Here is an 18,574-nt window from a genome sequence, read left to right on the forward strand (position 1 = left end):
AAACCTGGTTTTTTTACCGGCAAAAAGGTAAACAACCTAGCAAAAAAGGTAAACAACTAGGTTGTTTACCTTTTTTGCCAGGTAAAAAACCAGGTTTTTTACCTAGCTGAATAACCCCGATTTTTTTACCTAGCTGAATAATAAGTCCAACAAACTAATTTGTTCACCACCATAATAATTTGCAATATCACCTGCCTCTCAATATTGGCAGATGACTTGTGAACTTTCAGACTTTGGTTTGAAAGAAAACAATTGAAAATACCTTGGTTCATGAAAATCAAAACTCATTCTGCAAAAAAAGAGGAAAAATGGAAAATATTTGATCTGTGAAATGTTCCTTCCCGAGCAAAAACCTGGTCCGTCAATCGTCCGTCGATGACGAATGACAGATGAATTGAAATCGAAAAGTTACAAAAAATGAACAGAAATATTTATAGAAAAATATATACAATTCAACATCTCACATAACAAATCCTAACAGGCTTTGGTGATCTTATTTTTTTAATCCTTAAAACTTGCAACGTGGCAATTCGATATGGCTCATGTACAATGAGCATAACTACAGTAGAAAATGCACCATGAGAAGTCATGAAAATCATACAGAAATAATTCAGTACTAAATCAAAATGACCTGTTGCAAAAAGAAAAAGGAAATAAACTGCGGGAACTACGATGACAGTGAAAGGAAGACATATTTGAATACACATTGCTTTGAAAAATTGATTCTGGAGTTGAGTGGTTCTTGAGGAACGAGATTTGGAGTTTTTGTAAAGGTGAAAAGTGGTGGCCAAGAAGAAAATTAAAATTTGGGAGAAATGGATTAGAATTTCAAGGAACAGACACACAAAAACAGTTAAAGAATCAGTATTCAAATAATAAAGCCGCGGATGTTGAATTATTTTTTCAGGAAGACAGGGGAAATCGTGATGGACGATTTCACAAAAATTAGGAATATCAATAGGGTTTCGAAATATAAAAACCGGAACCAGAATGATATATAGGAAATTGATGGAGATATAAAAAACTCGTTTCAATTTACGATTTAAAGATTCGGAATCTTTGCGGACCAAAAAGTTATAACGGTTCTCGAATACCAACATTAGTGACGGGGCCGACGACTGAAAACGCTCATTTTGAAGACATATTTAAACCAATTTTCAAAAACTCACAACCTATCGAAACAAATCCCATGTAACAGAGAAGCCATGTGGCCATAACATAGTACAGTATGCCCAATACGTATCCAGCACTGGCAGGAAATAGAAAAACGGGAGTGGATATGATTGAAACGAAAAAATCACACCAAGCACATCTGGAAACTTTTCAAACAGAATTATCTATTTCAAAAATCATCGAGAAAACTAACATCAAATGCAACAGAAGAATCGAGAATTTCACTTTTTCCATAGATTTTGGAGTATTTTTCAAAATGATATAAATACCAAAAATGTGAATTGGAGCTTGTAAAATTGATAAAATATGTAAAGAAGTTGCATAGAACTCATCCGATTCTAGAAAACTGCCTCGATAGTTACAAGACATTTGTGGTAAGAATAACGTAGAAGTATTACATCTACATCGATTTTTTGGAAAATAGATGCCAAATGTCACCTGTTTTCAAGTTTTTATTGTGACTAACTTTCATGTTGATTCAGTTATTCTAGCAGCTAAATAAGAGTTCTTAATATTTAAAAAGCAAGTAGGAAAGCTTCATTTTTGAATTATTGGAAGGTTGCAAGTCAGAATTTTTTGCGTCCCCCCACCTTTAAAGATTAGTTAATAAAAGTAATATTGTAAAAATCGAAACAAAAAAATAAATTATTATGAAAATGTATGTACTTCAACAATTTATGTGGTTAGTTTTCGCAGAAATAGGTATATTAATCCTTCGAATTCTCAAAATTTGCAACGTGACAATTCGATATGGCTCATGTACAATGAGCATAACTACAGTAGAAAATGCACCATGAGAAGTCATGAAAATCATACAGATAAAAGTCAATAACAAATCAAAATGACCTGTTGCAAAAAGAAAAAGGAAATAAACTGCGGAAACTACGATGACAGTGAAAGGAAGACATATTTGAATACACATTGCTTTGAAGAATTGATTTTGGAGTTGAGTGGTTCTTGAGGAACGATAGTTTTGTGTTTTGGAGAGATAAGACATGGTGGCAAAGAAGAATATTAAAATTTGAGTGACAGGGATGAGGATTTCCAGGAATAGACAAATAAAAAAAGTTAGAGGATAGGTATTCAGGTAATAAAGTCGAGGATGCTGAATTGTTCTTTCGGGGAGACAGGGAAGTTCTTGATGGATGATTTCCCTAAATTTAGGAATATCAATAGGATTTTTGAATGGAGGAACCATTATTAGAATGATGAATAGAAAATTGAAGAAGATATGAAGAACTCGTTTCAATCTACGATTTGAAGACTCGGAATCTTTGCGGACCAAAAAGTTATAACGGTTTTCAAATACTAATATTAGTGACGGACCAATGACTGAAAATATTCATTATTAGGAGGAATCCGAATGTGGTGATTCCAAGAGAATCAGGAACTTTAAAAATAGTGTGTGTGAAACTCACATCCAAGTGAAACAAAGCCCATGTAACAAGCAAGCCATGCGGGCGTGATATAATCCAGTATCCCTAACACATATCCAGCAATAGCAGGAAACAAAAAACTGGTGTCGCCAAAATCGAAACAAAAAAATCACACCAGACACATCTGGAAACTTTTAGAACCAATATTCGAAGTTCTAAAACTATCAAGAAAACTAACATCAAATGCAGCAGAAGAATTGGGAATTTCACTTTTTCCATGGATTTTGGAGTCTTTTTCAAAATGATATAAATACCAAAAATGTGGATAGGAGCTTGTAAAATGGAAAGAAAATGTAAAGAAGTCGCATAGAACTCATCAGATTCTAGAAAACTGCCTCGAAAGTTACATGACATTTTCTGAAAGGAGTAATTAAAAAATATGAGATTAAGCTTGATTTTATTGGAAAGTGATGCCAATTTTCACCTGCTGACACTTTTTTATTATGACTAACTTTCACATTGATGTAATTTTGTGAACGCTGAATTTGATTATTCCATTTCTGAAAAGGAAATGACAGGAAAAATTCGATTTTCAGTCAGACAGAAACTGGTAAAATCTGCTTTTCATACCAGCTGGAATATATTTTTTTCATATTCAGCTGTTCCATTTTTAATCCGTCTACAGGGCGCGGCAAAAGTTCTGCAACCAAAAGAATACATCATAACTTCTCGGAAAATAGTCCAATCCGGGTCAAATTTTAACAGAACTTTCTCAAAAAGATTTGTGACGAAATTGAATCATTGTTGTTTGTTTCTGGCAGCTCTGTTTTTAATGACGGGGTTCAACTTCTTCGGGTTGCGTTTATGCTGGCACGAGGGCTGTCTGAATAGTCTATCCCGCGGAAGGAATATTTTTGAGAGCATCGAAAATTGTTTTAAAACAAATTTGAACACGTGCTTACCTTGCACGAAAATCCTCATCGAATTGTGATCTGACTCGAGACAGACCATTCATTTTCGGGGATCAAATTTGCAAAATTGGCTTGGGACTCCTGCTGAACATGTTTTGCCGTCACAGCAGGCGCTATATCTTTTTAGGAAGTCTGAATTCGCTATGCAAAGTTAGATCATGATTTAGGCAGTATGATTTTCACCAAAGTAGTTTTCAGTGTACCGAGAAAACTGAGGATTGGCTGCCTAGAGAATCAACTGACTGTTACTGTTAGATAGCCAAGGACATTGGGACTACACATAAAAAATTTTAGAATTGAGTTTTGCCTCTAAGCTGAACAGTGTCTCTTCAATGACAGCGATTGTGCCAGAAGTTCAGGAAAAACATCAAAGGAGGCGTACAGAAAGTAGTGCAATTTTCGTAAAAACTGAGGTAGGAACATGTGATGAAGAAACGAGGAAAAATCTGAACATGAAATTAATGCACGAAAAGCGAGATTAGCGTGCGCCAGCTTGCGTCACACTTCGGTTGCAGAACTTTTGCCGCACCCTGTATAACCGTTTTTCTGCTGAAAATTCTAATTTCTGTTGTTGTTCTTTCAAAAAAAAAAATACTTGAAAAAATGAATTTTCGAAATTTCTGAATATTCCAAAGTCCCAAAGTTTTTCTTTAAATATTAATGTCAACAATTTATTTTCAAGTTAAAAAACCCCTTAGAAATAGCTCAATCAATCAAATAAAATTCCTCTTTCTTCCTCTGATTCTCCATATGAATCGCATATTTCTTTTGATCCTCCTCCGATTGGCTTTTCATGAATTTCTTGTTCTCCATGAACATTTTACACACAGCTTTAATGGCATCTTGGAAATTCGGAGATAGTCCGTAGTTTTTCTCGAAATTCACATAGGCGGTCCCTCCGACATTCATTAGGCCATCAATGCATTTTTCGGATAAACCAGCTTTTGAAGTTCGGCACGGTAATCGGCACCTGGAAGTTATTCAGATTGGAAAATGATGTATTTTTGAATATGAAAATAATGTCAAAAAAGCTGCTAAAATTTGTTGCAAAATGGTTCAACAATTGTCAAAAAATGACAATATTTTCAAAATATATTGAAACTAAAAAAATTCAACTTACCAGTTGGACGAGCAGACATATCGACTTATCAGAATGACTCAGATTCAATAGTTTTCAAAAAGATTTTCGTCATTTTTATACTAAAAAACCATGACCTCGTGTGTTGTGATTTTGTGTTTTCTGCGCATCACACACAAAATCATAAAAATAGTCAGAGAAAAGAAATGAGAGACGCAAAGAAATGTAGACATAACACACAAATGTAGACATAACACACGGTTTTTTTGAGTTCAAAAACGATGAGGATTTTCAAAATCTATTGAATTTGAGCTATTCTGATAGAAAGAAATGGCTACTCGTCCTACTGGTGAGTTAATTTTCAAAAAAATTTAATTATTACAATTTTTCATTTTTGAATGGTTTAGCGCTATTTTTGGCAATTTTCAAAAAAAAAGTTCCAGCAATTCTGAGATCTTTTTGACTAATTTGATCCAATTTTCAATACTTTGCACACCTTCAAAAAACTTCCAGGTGCCGATTACCGTGCCGAACTTCAAAAAGCTGGTTTATCCGAAAAATGCATTGCTGGTCTGATGAATGTCGGAGGGACCGCCTATGTGAATTTCGAGAAAAACTACGGACTATCTCCGAATTTCCAAGATGCCATTGAAGCTGTGTGTAAAATGTTCATGGAGAACAAGAAATTCATGAAAAGCCAATCGGAGGAGGATCAAAAGAAATATGCGATTCATTTGGAGAATCAGAAGAAGAAAGAGGAATTTTATTTGATTGATTGAGCTATTTCTAAGGGGTTTTTTAACTTGAAAATGAATGGTTAACGTGAATTCGGAAAAGAAGTATAAATAATTTTATTTCTCAAAACCAATTCATTTTTTGTAGCCCAGAATAAATAAATAAACAAACAATAATAAATTAGTTCAAGCCAGTGACAGAATTTTAGTTCGCAGGAACCTTCATTAAACGTGGCACTTTTAAAAGCAGTTGTGACAAGTTTTTTCTGGGCGTCCGTTGCGATTCTGGAATGTTTTTTTTTCCAATTCCATTCAAACTGTTATTTTTTACGCTATAGCATCGTCACAGGATCTAGAATTGGGAGTAATCTTTAATTTGAGATTTGTCCCTTTGGTCCGTGAACAGTTTTCCTCCTCAAATAACTTTTTTTCAATGCTTTGAACCGAGTTTCCACACATTTCTGCGGAGCCAAGTAGGAGAGCCAAGAGAAAAATAGAGAAAACATTTTAATAGAAATATGAACAAGAAGAAGCTGATGATATTTTTCCAAGAAAATCCAATCACTTCTATATGGAAACTGACCCATTTGAAAATAGCGTTTGAACAAATAAAAATACAGAAGCTTTTTGAAAAAAGTATAGTTTGAATAGTACCAAAAAGGATCATTTTTTGATTTCCCACTGTACATACAAATAATATAGTGAACGCTTGGTTTTTCATGGATGATCAAACATTAAAGGTGGGGGGACATGAAAAAAATAATGTTCTCGAAATTCCGTTCAAAGATGCCCCTCGAGGAGTTGAACTTGTGAGGGCGATGATTGAGGGTGCTGCACCGCTACCGACTGAGCCACGCGGGCAAAGAGAAAGCGCCCGCCCGATTGCAGACATAAAGGCGAGGACGACAGCTGCACGCAGAGTGACATTAAGCGTTGTACACCGTGACGGTACTCTAACTACAAAAAAACTACGAAAAATCTCCTGTCCCCCCACCTTTAAAGGTGGGGGGGGGGGGGGCAGGAGATTTTACGGGGGATTTTTGGGGCCAGAGTATGCATTCTACCGTGACGGTGTACAACGCTTAATGTCACTCTGCGTACAGTTGTCGTCCTCGCCTTTATGTATGCAATCGGGCGACCGCTTTCTCTTTGCCCGTGTAGCTCAGTCGGTAGCGGCGCCGCACCCTCAATCCTCGTCCCACACGTTCAACTCCTCGAGAGGCATATTTAAACGAAATTTCGAGAACATTATTTTTTTCATGTCCCCCCACCTTTAAGAAGAGAAAATCTTTGTATGGGAATCAAACTAGAGAAAATGGAATGTGAAAAAAGTCGGGAAAAATTAATTTTCCTTTTTTTTTACTTTCCAGATATTTTCAAAAAATTTGACAATTTCCGAGACTAATGAAGACAATTTTTTGTTATTTTTTTTCTCAAAAATTTCAGTTATTTTTAGCATTTTCATACAAGTTTTAAGGAAAGTAAACTTTTTGGAGAATTTTCAAATTAGTTTTTGAAAATTGAAGAATTTTTTTTTCCATTTTTGAACAGTTCTAGATTTTCGAGAATTTCGAAAAAAAAAAGTTTTTGGAGAGTTTTGAGTTTTGAATCTTGGAAAGTTTCTGAATTCTCAAATTATCCTTTTTCCCTGAAACTTCAAACTCCAAATTTTGTTGAAAAATGACTCACTACTTTTTTTTCCGAATTTAAAGGTTTTAGTAATCATGTATAACTCCGCCAATGAATCACATCGGTTTTTTGACCTCAAAAAATCGTTCTCAGTGACGTACATTTTTGTTTCTCTTATCAATTTGATAATCTGAAACCATCATCAAGCTGAAAAATTTGTCTATAAAACTGTCTTATCATCTTTTTCTCTTGTTGGAAGACGAGAAATGTTGAAATTATTATTTTTAGTTTTCATTTCTTGGGTGCAATTGATTGGTGCCGTTGTACCAGGTATGTTTTTTTCGAATTTTAGATTTTCAGATTTTTTCAATTTTTTTTCAGACTGCAAATCCGGAACAATCATTTTCGATCCCCCACTAGACAGATCTACAGTAACCTGGTACCCAAGGAATTTTACTAATAATGCACCGCTTTACCCCAACAATTATAATTGCACGTATCAGGTGATTATCAAAATTCCGATTTTCCAAATTTTTGAATTTCTGAATTTCTGAATTTCTGAATTTCTGAATTTCTGAATTTCTGAATTTCTGAATTTCTGAATTTCTGAATTTCTGAATTTCTGAATTTCTGAATTTCTGAATTTCTGAATTTCTGAATTTCTGAATTTCTGAATTTCTGAATTTCTGAATTTAAAATGTTAAAATTTCACATTTCGAGATAAATGTACCACAAGGATGGTTTGCTGAAATCCAATTGACTGTTTCTTCTACAACTGTGCAAGTTATTGATCAAATGGGAAGAGTTGAAACGTTTGGTTTGAAAATTTTTGAAAAGAAATGTATCAGAAAAATTCCAGAACTTCAAGTTCCAACTCTGAGTTTTTCTATTTTATCGCAAATGGAGGAAAATTGAAATTGTCCACTGGAGTGACTTCGGCGAATTTTGGATTTTCTGTTCTTTGGAAGCAATACGGTACTTTTTTGATTTGCTACTAGAAAAAATTATTCACAATTTCAAAATTGAGTAAATCTTCAAAAATTTCTAAAAATAGAAAATCTTTCGAATTTCATTAATTAATTGAAATTAAGAAAAATTCAACGGCAGTCACTTTCTTTCTCAAATCTCAAATCTCCAATCTCAAATCTCGATAATTTGATGGTTTTCGAAATTTTTCTGAAATGGTTCAGAATGTGAAAATTCGAAAATTTTTTATATTTCCAATTTTTCAGATATTTTTTGAATTTTGTCAAAAGTATTCAAAAAAAAAAAAGATATATTCAAAATTTTCCCCGGATTTCTCTAATAGGATTCTCAGAACTTTTTAGTTTTTTAGACTGTTTAAATTTTCTAAATTTCAGATAACCCTACCTATGCTCATAAATACCACGTTTCAAAGTCTGAAGCTGTACCTTTTTCCTATGACCTGTATGGAAACAAACCGATTGTCGTGGAAGCTGAAACCAGAGTTTCAGCCACTATCTTACCGGTCAACCGCTACAAAACCCAGTATCTAAGAGGAATCATCTATTTGGACGGTCCAAATTTCACATCTCCATGTCTCGGCACCGGATTACAATTGTTAAACGGAAACACGCAATTTGTGTCGAAAGGCAATTTTCTTACTGTATTGATTCTCGGCAACTCTGGATCCAATCCTCTGCTTTTATTCAACGATTTTTACAATATGAACGGAATCAAGAGATTCGAAGCTATTCAATGCGATGCTATCTGTTCAGAAATGAAGATCGATGCATCGAAAGGAAGATCAGTGTTTCAAGTGGACAATGGGAAGAGTCAATACATCCTTCAGAAAATGACAGGTTTCGGAAAATTGGATGTTTATGCCGGGAATTTGACTCCGGAGAAGCGGAATTTGATTGCAAGTTATGAGTAAGTTTTCAAAATAACCGAACAAGAATCTTTAAGCTCATTCGTTTCGGTTTCTATTAGAGATATCAAAACATTTACTACTGATAATTTGTTTATTATAATATCACCAATAATTTATCAGTTGACAGATTGTTGATATCTCTCATAGGAACCGAGATAATTGATCTCAAAATGCACGTATAGAGTGTGCATTTTGATTTGAACAACAATTTTTTAGTTTTCTACAGAAACCAGAAAATTCGGTTACCTGAAAAGAAGTAAAACCAAAAAAAGTTTCCAGTCTCACAGCTGATAATCACTTATCACTTCCACAAGTATTCAAGGATGGTTCACAACTTTTGTGATGGAATCTGGTAATTGCACAATTTCTCAAACCAATTCTGATGCATATTCTCTGAATATTGATTATGGAAGAAAAGGAATTATAACTTCTGCCGAGTACGGTACTAGTTGGAAAATTCAAGATGTTGTCACTAAAATGTATGCCCCGGGAAATGCGAAATTTCAATATTCGGTAAAATCGGTGGATTTAAAAACATGGGACAGTTTGGAGGTTGTCGGGAGGAATGACCAGCAAGTAACGTTCAGACAAAAGTGAGTTTTTCCAATTTGTAATTTTAAACAAGATTTTCAGACCAAAACCTTTATGAATGGGGTTTTTAGTTCTTTAGCGCGTTTCCGTACTTTGACGCATTTCCGGTGCCTTGAAGGATTTCCTTTCCTTGACCTAATATGGGTGCCGTGACGCGTTTTCGGTGTCTTGACATGTTTTCAGTGCATTGACGCATTTTCCGTGTCATAACGTATTTTCTGTGTCTTAATGAATTTTACTGCATCGATGCGTTTTAGGTGCTTTGACTGATTTTTGGTGCCTTGAGCCAATGTCCAGTTTATGGACGCATTTTCAGTCCCTTGACGCGTTTTCGGTGAGATGACGCATTTTCTGTGCCTCGACTAATTTTTCTTTATTTGACGCAGTTTTGGAGCATTACCGCATTTTTTGAGCCTTGTGTCGTTTTGGTGCATTGCCACGTTTTCTGTGCCATTGCGCGTTTGTGAACCTTGACGAATTTTTGGTGCCATGACCCATTTCTAGTCCCTCGGCGCATTTTCTGTGCCATGACGCATTTTTGGGGTCTTGGCCTATTTTAGTCTCTTGGCGCATTTCAGGTGCCTTGTCCAGTTTTGCAGCCTTTGGAGTCCAGGCGCATTTTGTGCCTTATCGCATTTTTAGTACCTTGACGCATTTTCTGTGCCAAGACTCATTGTTGGAGCCATGACGCGTTGTTGGTGCGTTGACACAGTTTCTGTGCCTTGACGCATTTTTGGTGCCTTAACTCATTTCTAGTGCTTTAACACATCTTCAATTTTTTTTTTATATCCCACCTCCATAAAACTCAAATATTTTATTTAGATTTCATACTTTCAGATACAACTCTACGAATTATCCACGCCTTAACCAAAACGTCCAGTTTTATGCATCCGAAATGGACGTTATTTTTGACAGTATATCACTAAATACCGGATTTCTAATGCAGTACTCTGTGGAGAAAAGTGCTGTTTGTCAGAGTTTTTGGACCATTTTTGTGGCAGTTTTGGTTTTTTTAGTTTAATTTGAATTATTTTTAAATGAAATATTTTTGTGCGAATTTCCGAATTTTGGGTGTTTCCTTCGTCAAAAAACCAAGTTCCTAGCTCTTTTGGAAGCCGAGATAAAACCATTTTTCTGGCTGTCTGCGTCTCTCTTGTCGCGTGCCAGAGAAGCAGTGTCTCTCGCTGTCGGCGGCTCTCGTCTTCAAAACTTCAAATCACTATATCTCGTGTTCTAGGAGAGCTACAAAGTTGTTTTTTTGACAGAATTAAAAAGATAATAATTTTATTTTTCTTGTTTCGATTAAAATTAATGTACAACTTCATTCTTTCCTGCTGATCAATCAAAGTACACAATAAAGACAAGTACGAAACTTAAGAACATAAACATGCAATTCGAGTTTTTCTCAATTTCGTATCTCATCAAAAATCCTTTGCTCCATAAATTTCTATTATCGTAAGAAACATTCATTTCCGTTCCATAAAATTCCTCATAAGAATTCAGTTTTGGTGGATTGGAAGCATTGTAGCTGTAATTTAGACCAGGTTTTAAGTAACCGCTGAACAAAACTTCAATTTGTATCTAGGGAGATTGGGAATTACTCAATAGTATAACTTTTTAAATTTTTTAAAGAAATTTTGCTTTGTCCAAAGATTTCGGAAAATTCACTCACTATTTCGACCAAGGAGAATATCCATGAATGTTGCCAGAAACTTGCAGCCATGAGTCTCCAACTAAATCAATTTGAGATATGCTCCATCGAAATTCAACTGTCGGATTTTGTGGGGAACTGATTAATTTTACATGGCAATTTTGCAATGTGTATGTTCCATAGTTATCTGATGATATGAATCCTGTGCTTCCAACTGTCTTCCACATTTCATCACGACGTACATTTTCATTTAATGTTATTGTAGCGTTTCCATCAGTCAACAAAAACGTCTTGAAATAACCGAAAACTAGCTGAGGCATACTTGAATTGTTTTCACCAACACTGAAAGGCATTTTCGATTCCGAAAACAAAAAAAACCGACTGATAAGTGGCAACTAAATTTGTCTTATTCCGTGAAGCAGTTCCAATTTACACTTCTAACTGCCCGGATCCGCTTAAACCACCAATCACAGTTTGATCATAGTAAACTTGAAGAGCCGCTGGTCCATTGGTGGCATCCAATTTGAAACTTTCACAAAAACCGGAGTAACAATCTGCTCCTTGGAAACTTTTAATACTTTTTGTAAGCTCATAATCTAGGAATACAAGCCGTAGGATTTCATTAAGCGGAACGTCCAAAATCAAAACTGTCATCGAATTTCCAGACGAGACGTATTGAGTGTTCCCGTTCAAAAGTTGGAGTCCGGTTCCGAGGTTTCTTGTATTATTATTATTAAAGTCGGGTCCATCGAAAAATATAAATCCTCTCATGTACTTCAAATAATAATCATTCACTGGTTTCATAATCGTTGCTGATACTTTTGTCTCTGCGTTTATCAAAATTGATCCCCCTACAGCAGCTGCCAAGAATGGCTGAGTATCGGATACATTGACACGACCTTCCGCGAAAGAATAAGTTGGGTCTGAAATGTTTGAGATTTGCCAATTTTTTTTGAGCCTATTGATTAGGCCGAAAATGAAAAAGTATGGTATCGGTCAATACGATATACAAAAAAGTGTTTTCCAGTGGATTTTCGACCATTTTGATCATTTTCCGGAATCTGGACGGCTGTCAAGCTTTCAATCACTGTTGGACAGTTCGGTGAATTCAAAGTTTTCGATTTAGGTCTGTTCTACAGTATTCAAAATTTTCGAACGATCGGAAACTTAACAACGAGACTTCTGAAAATGGTCAAAATACATTGATAAACCCTCTATAAATAATTAACTGGTACTGTAGATTACATTTATCCCATAAAACAGTGAATCCAAATTTGGTTCCATTCGAAAAGGTGGAAAATTCGATTCTACCGCCATTGGCAATGAAGTAAAAATATTCTGGATCCGCCACAAAAACTCTGTAAACAACGTTTCCGTTTAAATAGTCCCCCTCGCGAGCGAAGAGAAGGTAAGCATCAGGGTGAGGACGACAGCTGTACGCAGTCGTTACATCTTTACGGTAGAATGCAAATCTCCTGCCCCCCCACCTTTAAGAAATGAAAATTCCAACAACAAAAATTTTCGTTTCAAATTATTTCAATGTTATTGTAGCATTTCCATCCGACAACAAAAATGTCTTGAAGTAACCGAACACTTTTTGAGGCAGGCTTGAGCTTGTTTCACCGGCGCTGAAAGACAATTTCCATTTCGGAAGACAAAAAACAATACTTACTGATAAGTGGCTACTAAATTCGTCTTATTCTGGGAAGCAGTTCCGATATACACTTCTAACTGCCCAGACCCGCTCAAACCACTAATCGCATTGACGCCGTAATTATTGTAAACTTGAAGCGCCGCTGGTCCATTAGTGGCATCCAATTTGAAACTTTCACAAAAACCGGAGTAGCAATCTGCTCCTTGGAAACTTTTAATACCTTTTGTAAGCTCATAATCTAGGAATACAAGCCATAGGATTTCATTAAGCGGAACGTCCAAAATCAAAACTGTCATCGATTTTCCAGACGAGACGTATTGAGTGTTCCCGTTCAAAAGTTGGAGTCCGGTTCCGAGGTTTCTTGTATTATTATTATTAAAGTCGGGTCCATCGAAAAATATAAATCCTCTCGTGTACTTCAACTGGTAAACTTGTTGTGGTCTCATAATAGTTGCTGACACTATTGTCTCTGCCTTTATTAAAACTGATCCCCCCTGAGCAGCCATTGTCAAGAATGGCTGAGTATCGGATACATTGACACGACCTTCAGCATAAGTAAAAGTTGGGTCTGAGAATTTCAATTTTTTCTGATTTCATTAAACTATCAATTACATTTATCCCAAAAAACTATGAACCCAAATTTGGTTCCATTTGAACCAGTAGAAAACTGGATTCTACCACCATTGGCAATGAAGTAAAAATAGTCTGATTCTGAGAGAAAAACTCTGAAAAGGTTGCTTATTGGACTCGGTTTAGTTAAAGTAAAAAATAATAAAAATTATGTATCATGAGGCTAAACTTTGTGGGCCTTTGAATTTTCATGTTTGGGCCAATCATCGGATTTCACTTGACATATTTTCTTCTGAGATACATCCAAGTCAAAAATGTTTAAAAATTACGTTTCAGATCTGTCCAATTGGTCAAAAATTACGGCAGAAGATTGTGAGTTGATAGGAGAAATTAGTGAAAGCTCAACCCGAGCAAACCAACCCTCTGGAACATTTATCTGAAAATTTCAGGTATTTAAAAACTACTCAGGGAATTTCAGGCAATTTGCCGTGAAATGGCTGCCTTGCCCCTACCGTTGGGGGCAAGGGCGCCCATTTGATGGGCAAAATGCCCAAAACCTGGGCAATTTGCTCACACCATGCCGTAGCCTTGCCCTAGTCTAGCCCAAATCAAGCCCATCTTATGCCGCAAGCTTACCGCGAAAAAACGAGGGCACGCGCTCGTTTAGTTTTAATATTCTTTTCTCAAAACCTTGGCCAAACCTTGCCAGAGTCTCGCCCACCTAGCAAATTCACCCAAATCAGTGGGCGCCCGACCCTTGCTCAAAATTCCCTGAGTATGTTCCACAGAATCACCTGAAATTCACAACTGAAATTCGCAGGAAACACTGGTCCAGGAGCGGAGAAATTTTCTGGGTACAAATGAACGAGAGATGTAGGATCAAATATGATTTTTCCATTTTTGCAATCTAAAAGTTTCGATCACAACAAGTAATTTTTAAAAATGAAAAAATTACCTGGAACAATCGAACTGATGAAATTCAAAAAAGAAAATAGTAGTAGAATTGTTGTCACCATTTTTATGAAAATGAAAAAAAAAAGGCAGCAACAATGTTTTATATATAAATTGTGCGGAAGAGTTGCTCCTCAAAATTTTATTGATAAGAGTGTTATGTCATAAAAAACGTTGTATGGGTTTCAATTAAATTTATATCAGGCGGCTAACGCCCCTCGGTGCTTTTCTGGTCACCAAATATGTTCAAAAAGTAAGAAAAAAGAGAATAATTGAAAAAAAAACCATTCCTCAGCAATTTTTTATTCTCAACAATCAAAGTTTACAATCAAGACAAAAACAAAACTTAAGAACATGAAAATGCAATTTGAACTTTTCTCAACTTCGTATCTTATTAACATTCCTTTGCTCCATAAACCTCGATCTCCAAAATTAGCGGGCATTGATGTTCCAATAAACTCGTCATATGAATTCAACTGCGGTGGATTGGAGGCGTTATAACTGTAATTTATTGATTTGTAGTTTCTGACTTATAGATTCTTCAAGGCTCCGTAATTTTTGAGCACAATTTATGTCAGAACTTATCGTACTTTTACATAATACTAGTTCCAAAGTTCTATCTAGCCTATGCAAACGTCTGATTTTTCACATTGGTCAAACGAATAGAGCAAAGTAAGACTCTGGAACAATCACTCACTCTTTAACGTATGTAGATCTTTCGTTGTTAATAATCTGGTCGCCATAAACTTGAAGCCATGAGTCCCCAACTAAATCAATATAAGACACGCTCCATCGAAACTTAACAGTCGATTTAAATGGATAACTCAACAATGTAGATAGCAATTTTGTAGTGTATACGTTCCATAGTTATCTGATGATATAAATCCAGTACTTCCAACGGACCCGTACATTTCTTCTCTAGTGTATGTGTCATCGAATGTTATTGTAGCATTTCCATCAGTCAACAAAAATGTCTTGAAGTAACCGAACACTTTTTGAGGCAGGCTTGAGCTTGTTTCACCGGCACTGAAAGACAATTTCCATTTCGGAAGACAAAAAACAATACTTACTGATAAGTGGCTACTAAATTCGTCTTATTCTGGGAAGCAGTTCCGATATACACTTCTAATTGTCCGGATCCGCTTAAATCACTAATAACATCGACACCGTCTTTATTGTAAATCTGAAGAGCCGCTGGTCCATTTGTGGCATCCAATGTGATACTCCCACAAAGATTTCTGTTGTTGCAATGTTCTCCTTGGAAACTTTTGATATTTTTTGTAATCTCATAGTCTTGGAATAAAAGCCATGGCTTCACGTGATGGTCTTAGAACTGTTGCTGACACTTTAGTCTCTGCGCTTATCAACATTGATCCATCATCATCAGGTATTCTGATCAACGGCACTGTATCGGATGCATTGACACGACCTACAGATAATGTAGAATTTTGGTCTGAAAACTTTTAAGCTTTACAATTTTTTATAAACTTATAGATTACACTCATGCCAAAAAATTTGAAATCCGAAGTTGGTTTCATTTGAATCAGTAGAAAATTGGATTCTACCACCATTCGCAATAAAATAGAAGTATTCTGGATCCGCGAAAAAAACTCTGAAAAAAATCACACGAACTTCGCAAGCTTCATAAGATTACGGTTTTTAATAAAAGAATTTCGGAATTTCGTTGAAAAATACAAAAATTTACGTTTCAGATCTGTCCAATTGGTCAAAAATGACAGCAGAAGATTGTGAGTTATCTGGAGAAATCAGAGAAAGCTCGACCCGAGCATACCAACCCTGTGGAACCTTTATCTGAAAATTCCCGACATTTCAAATCACTTTTCCTATGAACTTTGAATAAAATCACCTGGAATTCACAATTGAAATTCGCTGGAAAAACTGGTCCGGGAACAGAGAAGTTTGCTGGGTACCAAGGTTTGGGAGATGTAGAATCGAATACGATTTTTCCATTTTTACAATCTAAAAAAATTGAATAAAACTATGAAAACTTGTGAAAAAAAGTTACCTGGAACGATAGCACTGATACAAAGCAGAGAGAGGAGTATTAGAGGAATAGTCACCATTTTCTCCCAAAAGAAAAGAATAGACGGCAAAGTTTTTTATATACATGAATTGTGTGAAGGATTATTCTTAAAGGTGGGGGGGGGGGACATGAAAAAAATAATGTTCTCGAAATTCCGTTCGAAGATGCCCCTCGAGGAGTTGAACTTGTGAGGGCGATGATTGAGGGTGCGGCGCCGCTACCGACTGAGCCACGCGGGCAAAGAGAAAGCGCACGCCCGTTTGCATACATAAAGGCGAGGACGACAGCTGTACGCAGAGTGACATTAAGTGTTGTACACCGTGACGGTAGAATGCATACTCTAGTTACAAAAAAACTACGAAAAATCTCCTGTCCCCCCACCTTTAAGTTTTTCCTGATAAGAGTTTTCACGTCATAAGAAACGTTTTTTGGGTTCAAACTAAATCTAAAACAGACGGTTAACGCCCCTCGGGGCTGTTTTGACTGTTCAAAAAGCCGAAAAAACCGAAAAATATACAGTGGCGAGAAGTGGTGAGGAGAATTTCTTCGAACTATCACAACTTTGTTCAAAATTGCTCAATTGACTTGAAATTTTGCATGAGAATAGCTGTAAAATGCAAAAACATAAAAATCGATTTTTTTTTTAATTTCTCATTTTCAGAATTTTCAGAGCAGTTTCAGATGTGGCAGTGGTCAGAGAATCCAAAAAAAAATTTTAAGAATTTTTTCTGGCTTTGATTTTAAATGTAAAATAATTTTCAGTGTATAAATATGCATCAAAAAAGTTTTGAAGTGTTTTGGAAGTCGTTCTCTCGAGTTATGATGCTCAGAGCACAAAAGGTATGTGTCGGCATTTTTGCCATAACTCAGCTGAAAATGTATTTTTGATGCTCAAAATTTCACAAATGATGTGTTTTGAGTTGCTTATCAGTTTTGTAACAAAAGCTTTTCAATTGTAGAAACGCATGTTTCCATTCTTTTTTCACCTCTAGAAAATATTTCTAAAATTTCTAACTAATTCTCCTCAACACTTCTCGCAAAAGTTAGAGGTAAATTTTAGGTGAGTGATTTTATGCAAAAAAGTTCACTATCAGTTCATTGAGAACTTCCCAGATTCCGAATTGCCGAACGTCTTCCAAAAATTAGTTTTGCTGAAAAAACAGCTCCACGTTACATCTCTAAACTCTTGATTTCTGAAGGAAGCATCAAATAAACGATACCAAATACCGTATTGGTGTTATATGCAAACCCCGTGGAGGTCCCACTCCCAAATCAAAAAGATCAGCGAAGAGGTGGATGTAGAAAAGATTTCGATCAGTTGAAAGCGTTCCCTTCCAGAGGGACATCGAAGATGCGGATATAAAAACAATTTCGATAAGTTTGGATTCCTGAAGTTTGGATTCCTTTTCCAGAACTGACTCCCGGGGACATTTTTATTAAAGACTACGATTCTGAAAACAATTTGAACGATAATCTTGAGTTGTCAGAGACAAAAGTGGTGGAGTCTAGGAGCACATTAACTGCTCTGTAAAGAAGGAAAACGGAACTTGAACAGGGTTAAGAAGAAGAGCTAGAAAATATCCCAGAGAACCCAATGGAAGCAGGTCCACAGGAGGAGGTTTTAGTGTATCTGTTTAGATTTGAGACGTTCAACTTTGAGTGTGTGAAGATTTATTTTTTTTTAACTCTAATTATCGTATAAATGCGAAAAATTGTCATCCCAATTGAAGAAGATTTGTGGGCGTGGCTTGCAGGTGTACTGTAAAAAATCTAGTTCTAAAATTTCTTGAAGTTGAAAAATCTCACCGGTCTGAATTCTTTTATTCTTTTATTCATATAACTTTTAACATCCGAATCGGGAATTGAATCCAAAACTTCATCGACCAATTCTTGCTTTTTGAGGTTTGCGATTTTTTGGAAAACTGGATCTGTTTCAGTAGGTCTGAAAATTGGAAATTTTTAAAACTGATTTTTTTTGTTGAAAACTTATAACTCACTCAATAGCTTGGGTCTTGAGCAAATAGCAAAGTTGAATTAGAAGCTCAGTGTCATATAGGGTATTTTGAAATTCTTCTGAAAACCAAACAATTATATAACAAGTAGTGATTTTCAAAAGTTTTAATTTTGGGAAAAATATTTGTTGAAAAAACACGTTGCTCCCAAAAACTTAACGGTCCATCTTTTGGGACATTCAAAAGATTCACGTGGCTCACAAAAATTTTTGAATTTTCAGTATTGTCTATTCAATAAAACGTGGG

The 18,574-nt window shown here is 35.7% G+C and overlaps 8 protein-coding genes across 8 annotated transcripts in view; 2 read left to right on the top strand and 6 right to left on the bottom strand.

The window, feature by feature from the left end:
- Window positions 1-1,074: 1,074 nt before the first annotated feature.
- Window positions 1,075-1,542, bottom strand: CBG27282 (the record flags this gene model as incomplete). Its single annotated transcript, XM_045238368.1, has 3 exons — window positions 1,075-1,118; window positions 1,170-1,312; window positions 1,367-1,542. 3 exons carry the CDS (start codon window positions 1,540-1,542, stop codon window positions 1,075-1,077), a joined length of 363 nt encoding a protein of 120 aa, XP_045099760.1.
- Window positions 1,543-2,654: 1,112 nt separating this feature from the next.
- Cbr-srh-145 lies at window positions 2,655-2,963 on the bottom strand (the record flags this gene model as incomplete). The annotated part of the gene is made up of 2 exons (XM_045238369.1): window positions 2,655-2,733; window positions 2,788-2,963. 2 exons carry the CDS (start codon window positions 2,961-2,963, stop codon window positions 2,655-2,657), a joined length of 255 nt encoding a protein of 84 aa, XP_045095841.1.
- A 1,262-nt stretch (window positions 2,964-4,225) lies between these two features.
- Window positions 4,226-4,429, bottom strand: CBG15903 (the record flags this gene model as incomplete). The annotated part of the gene is made up of 1 exon (XM_002638195.2): window positions 4,226-4,429. The coding sequence occupies one exon, from the start codon at window positions 4,427-4,429 to the stop codon at window positions 4,226-4,228; it is 204 nt and encodes a 67-aa protein (XP_002638241.2).
- A 499-nt stretch (window positions 4,430-4,928) lies between these two features.
- On the top strand, window positions 4,929-5,377 carry CBG15904 (the record flags this gene model as incomplete). The annotated part of the gene is made up of 2 exons (XM_002638196.1): window positions 4,929-4,947; window positions 5,112-5,377. The coding sequence occupies 2 exons, from the start codon at window positions 4,929-4,931 to the stop codon at window positions 5,375-5,377; spliced, it is 285 nt and encodes a 94-aa protein (XP_002638242.1).
- Window positions 5,378-7,227: 1,850 nt separating this feature from the next.
- On the top strand, window positions 7,228-9,452 carry CBG15905 (the record flags this gene model as incomplete). Its single annotated transcript, XM_045238370.1, has 5 exons — window positions 7,228-7,291; window positions 7,343-7,464; window positions 7,810-7,936; window positions 8,323-8,854; window positions 9,170-9,452. 5 exons carry the CDS (start codon window positions 7,228-7,230, stop codon window positions 9,450-9,452), a joined length of 1,128 nt encoding a protein of 375 aa, XP_045095842.1.
- Window positions 9,453-10,784: 1,332 nt separating this feature from the next.
- On the bottom strand, window positions 10,785-14,337 carry CBG15906 (the record flags this gene model as incomplete). The annotated part of the gene is made up of 9 exons (XM_045238371.1): window positions 10,785-10,974; window positions 11,119-11,439; window positions 11,540-12,020; window positions 12,343-12,455; window positions 12,770-13,319; window positions 13,364-13,476; window positions 13,651-13,757; window positions 14,116-14,228; window positions 14,277-14,337. The coding sequence occupies 9 exons, from the start codon at window positions 14,335-14,337 to the stop codon at window positions 10,785-10,787; spliced, it is 2,049 nt and encodes a 682-aa protein (XP_045095843.1).
- Window positions 14,338-14,580: 243 nt separating this feature from the next.
- Window positions 14,581-16,356, bottom strand: CBG15907 (the record flags this gene model as incomplete). The annotated part of the gene is made up of 8 exons (XM_045238372.1): window positions 14,581-14,773; window positions 15,131-15,298; window positions 15,343-15,584; window positions 15,619-15,725; window positions 15,772-15,884; window positions 15,978-16,084; window positions 16,140-16,252; window positions 16,299-16,356. The coding sequence occupies 8 exons, from the start codon at window positions 16,354-16,356 to the stop codon at window positions 14,581-14,583; spliced, it is 1,101 nt and encodes a 366-aa protein (XP_045095844.1).
- Window positions 16,357-18,003: 1,647 nt separating this feature from the next.
- The window catches only part of CBG15908, a gene marked incomplete at both ends in the record, with an annotated part of 1,368 nt that continues 797 nt past the window's right edge, over window positions 18,004-18,574 (bottom strand). The window contains 4 exons of the mRNA XM_045238373.1: window positions 18,004-18,075; window positions 18,123-18,258; window positions 18,314-18,389; window positions 18,570-18,574. The exon at window positions 18,570-18,574 is cut by the window's right edge and continues 147 nt beyond it. Coding sequence (XP_045095845.1) covers window positions 18,004-18,075; window positions 18,123-18,258; window positions 18,314-18,389; window positions 18,570-18,574 — 289 coding nt within the window. The remainder of the gene's footprint in view (window positions 18,076-18,122; window positions 18,259-18,313; window positions 18,390-18,569) is intronic.

This window comes from Caenorhabditis briggsae, assembly GCF_000004555.2.
Source record: "Caenorhabditis briggsae complete genome, chrV, whole genome shotgun sequence".
Classification (NCBI taxonomy): Eukaryota; Metazoa; Nematoda; class Chromadorea; order Rhabditida; family Rhabditidae; genus Caenorhabditis; species Caenorhabditis briggsae.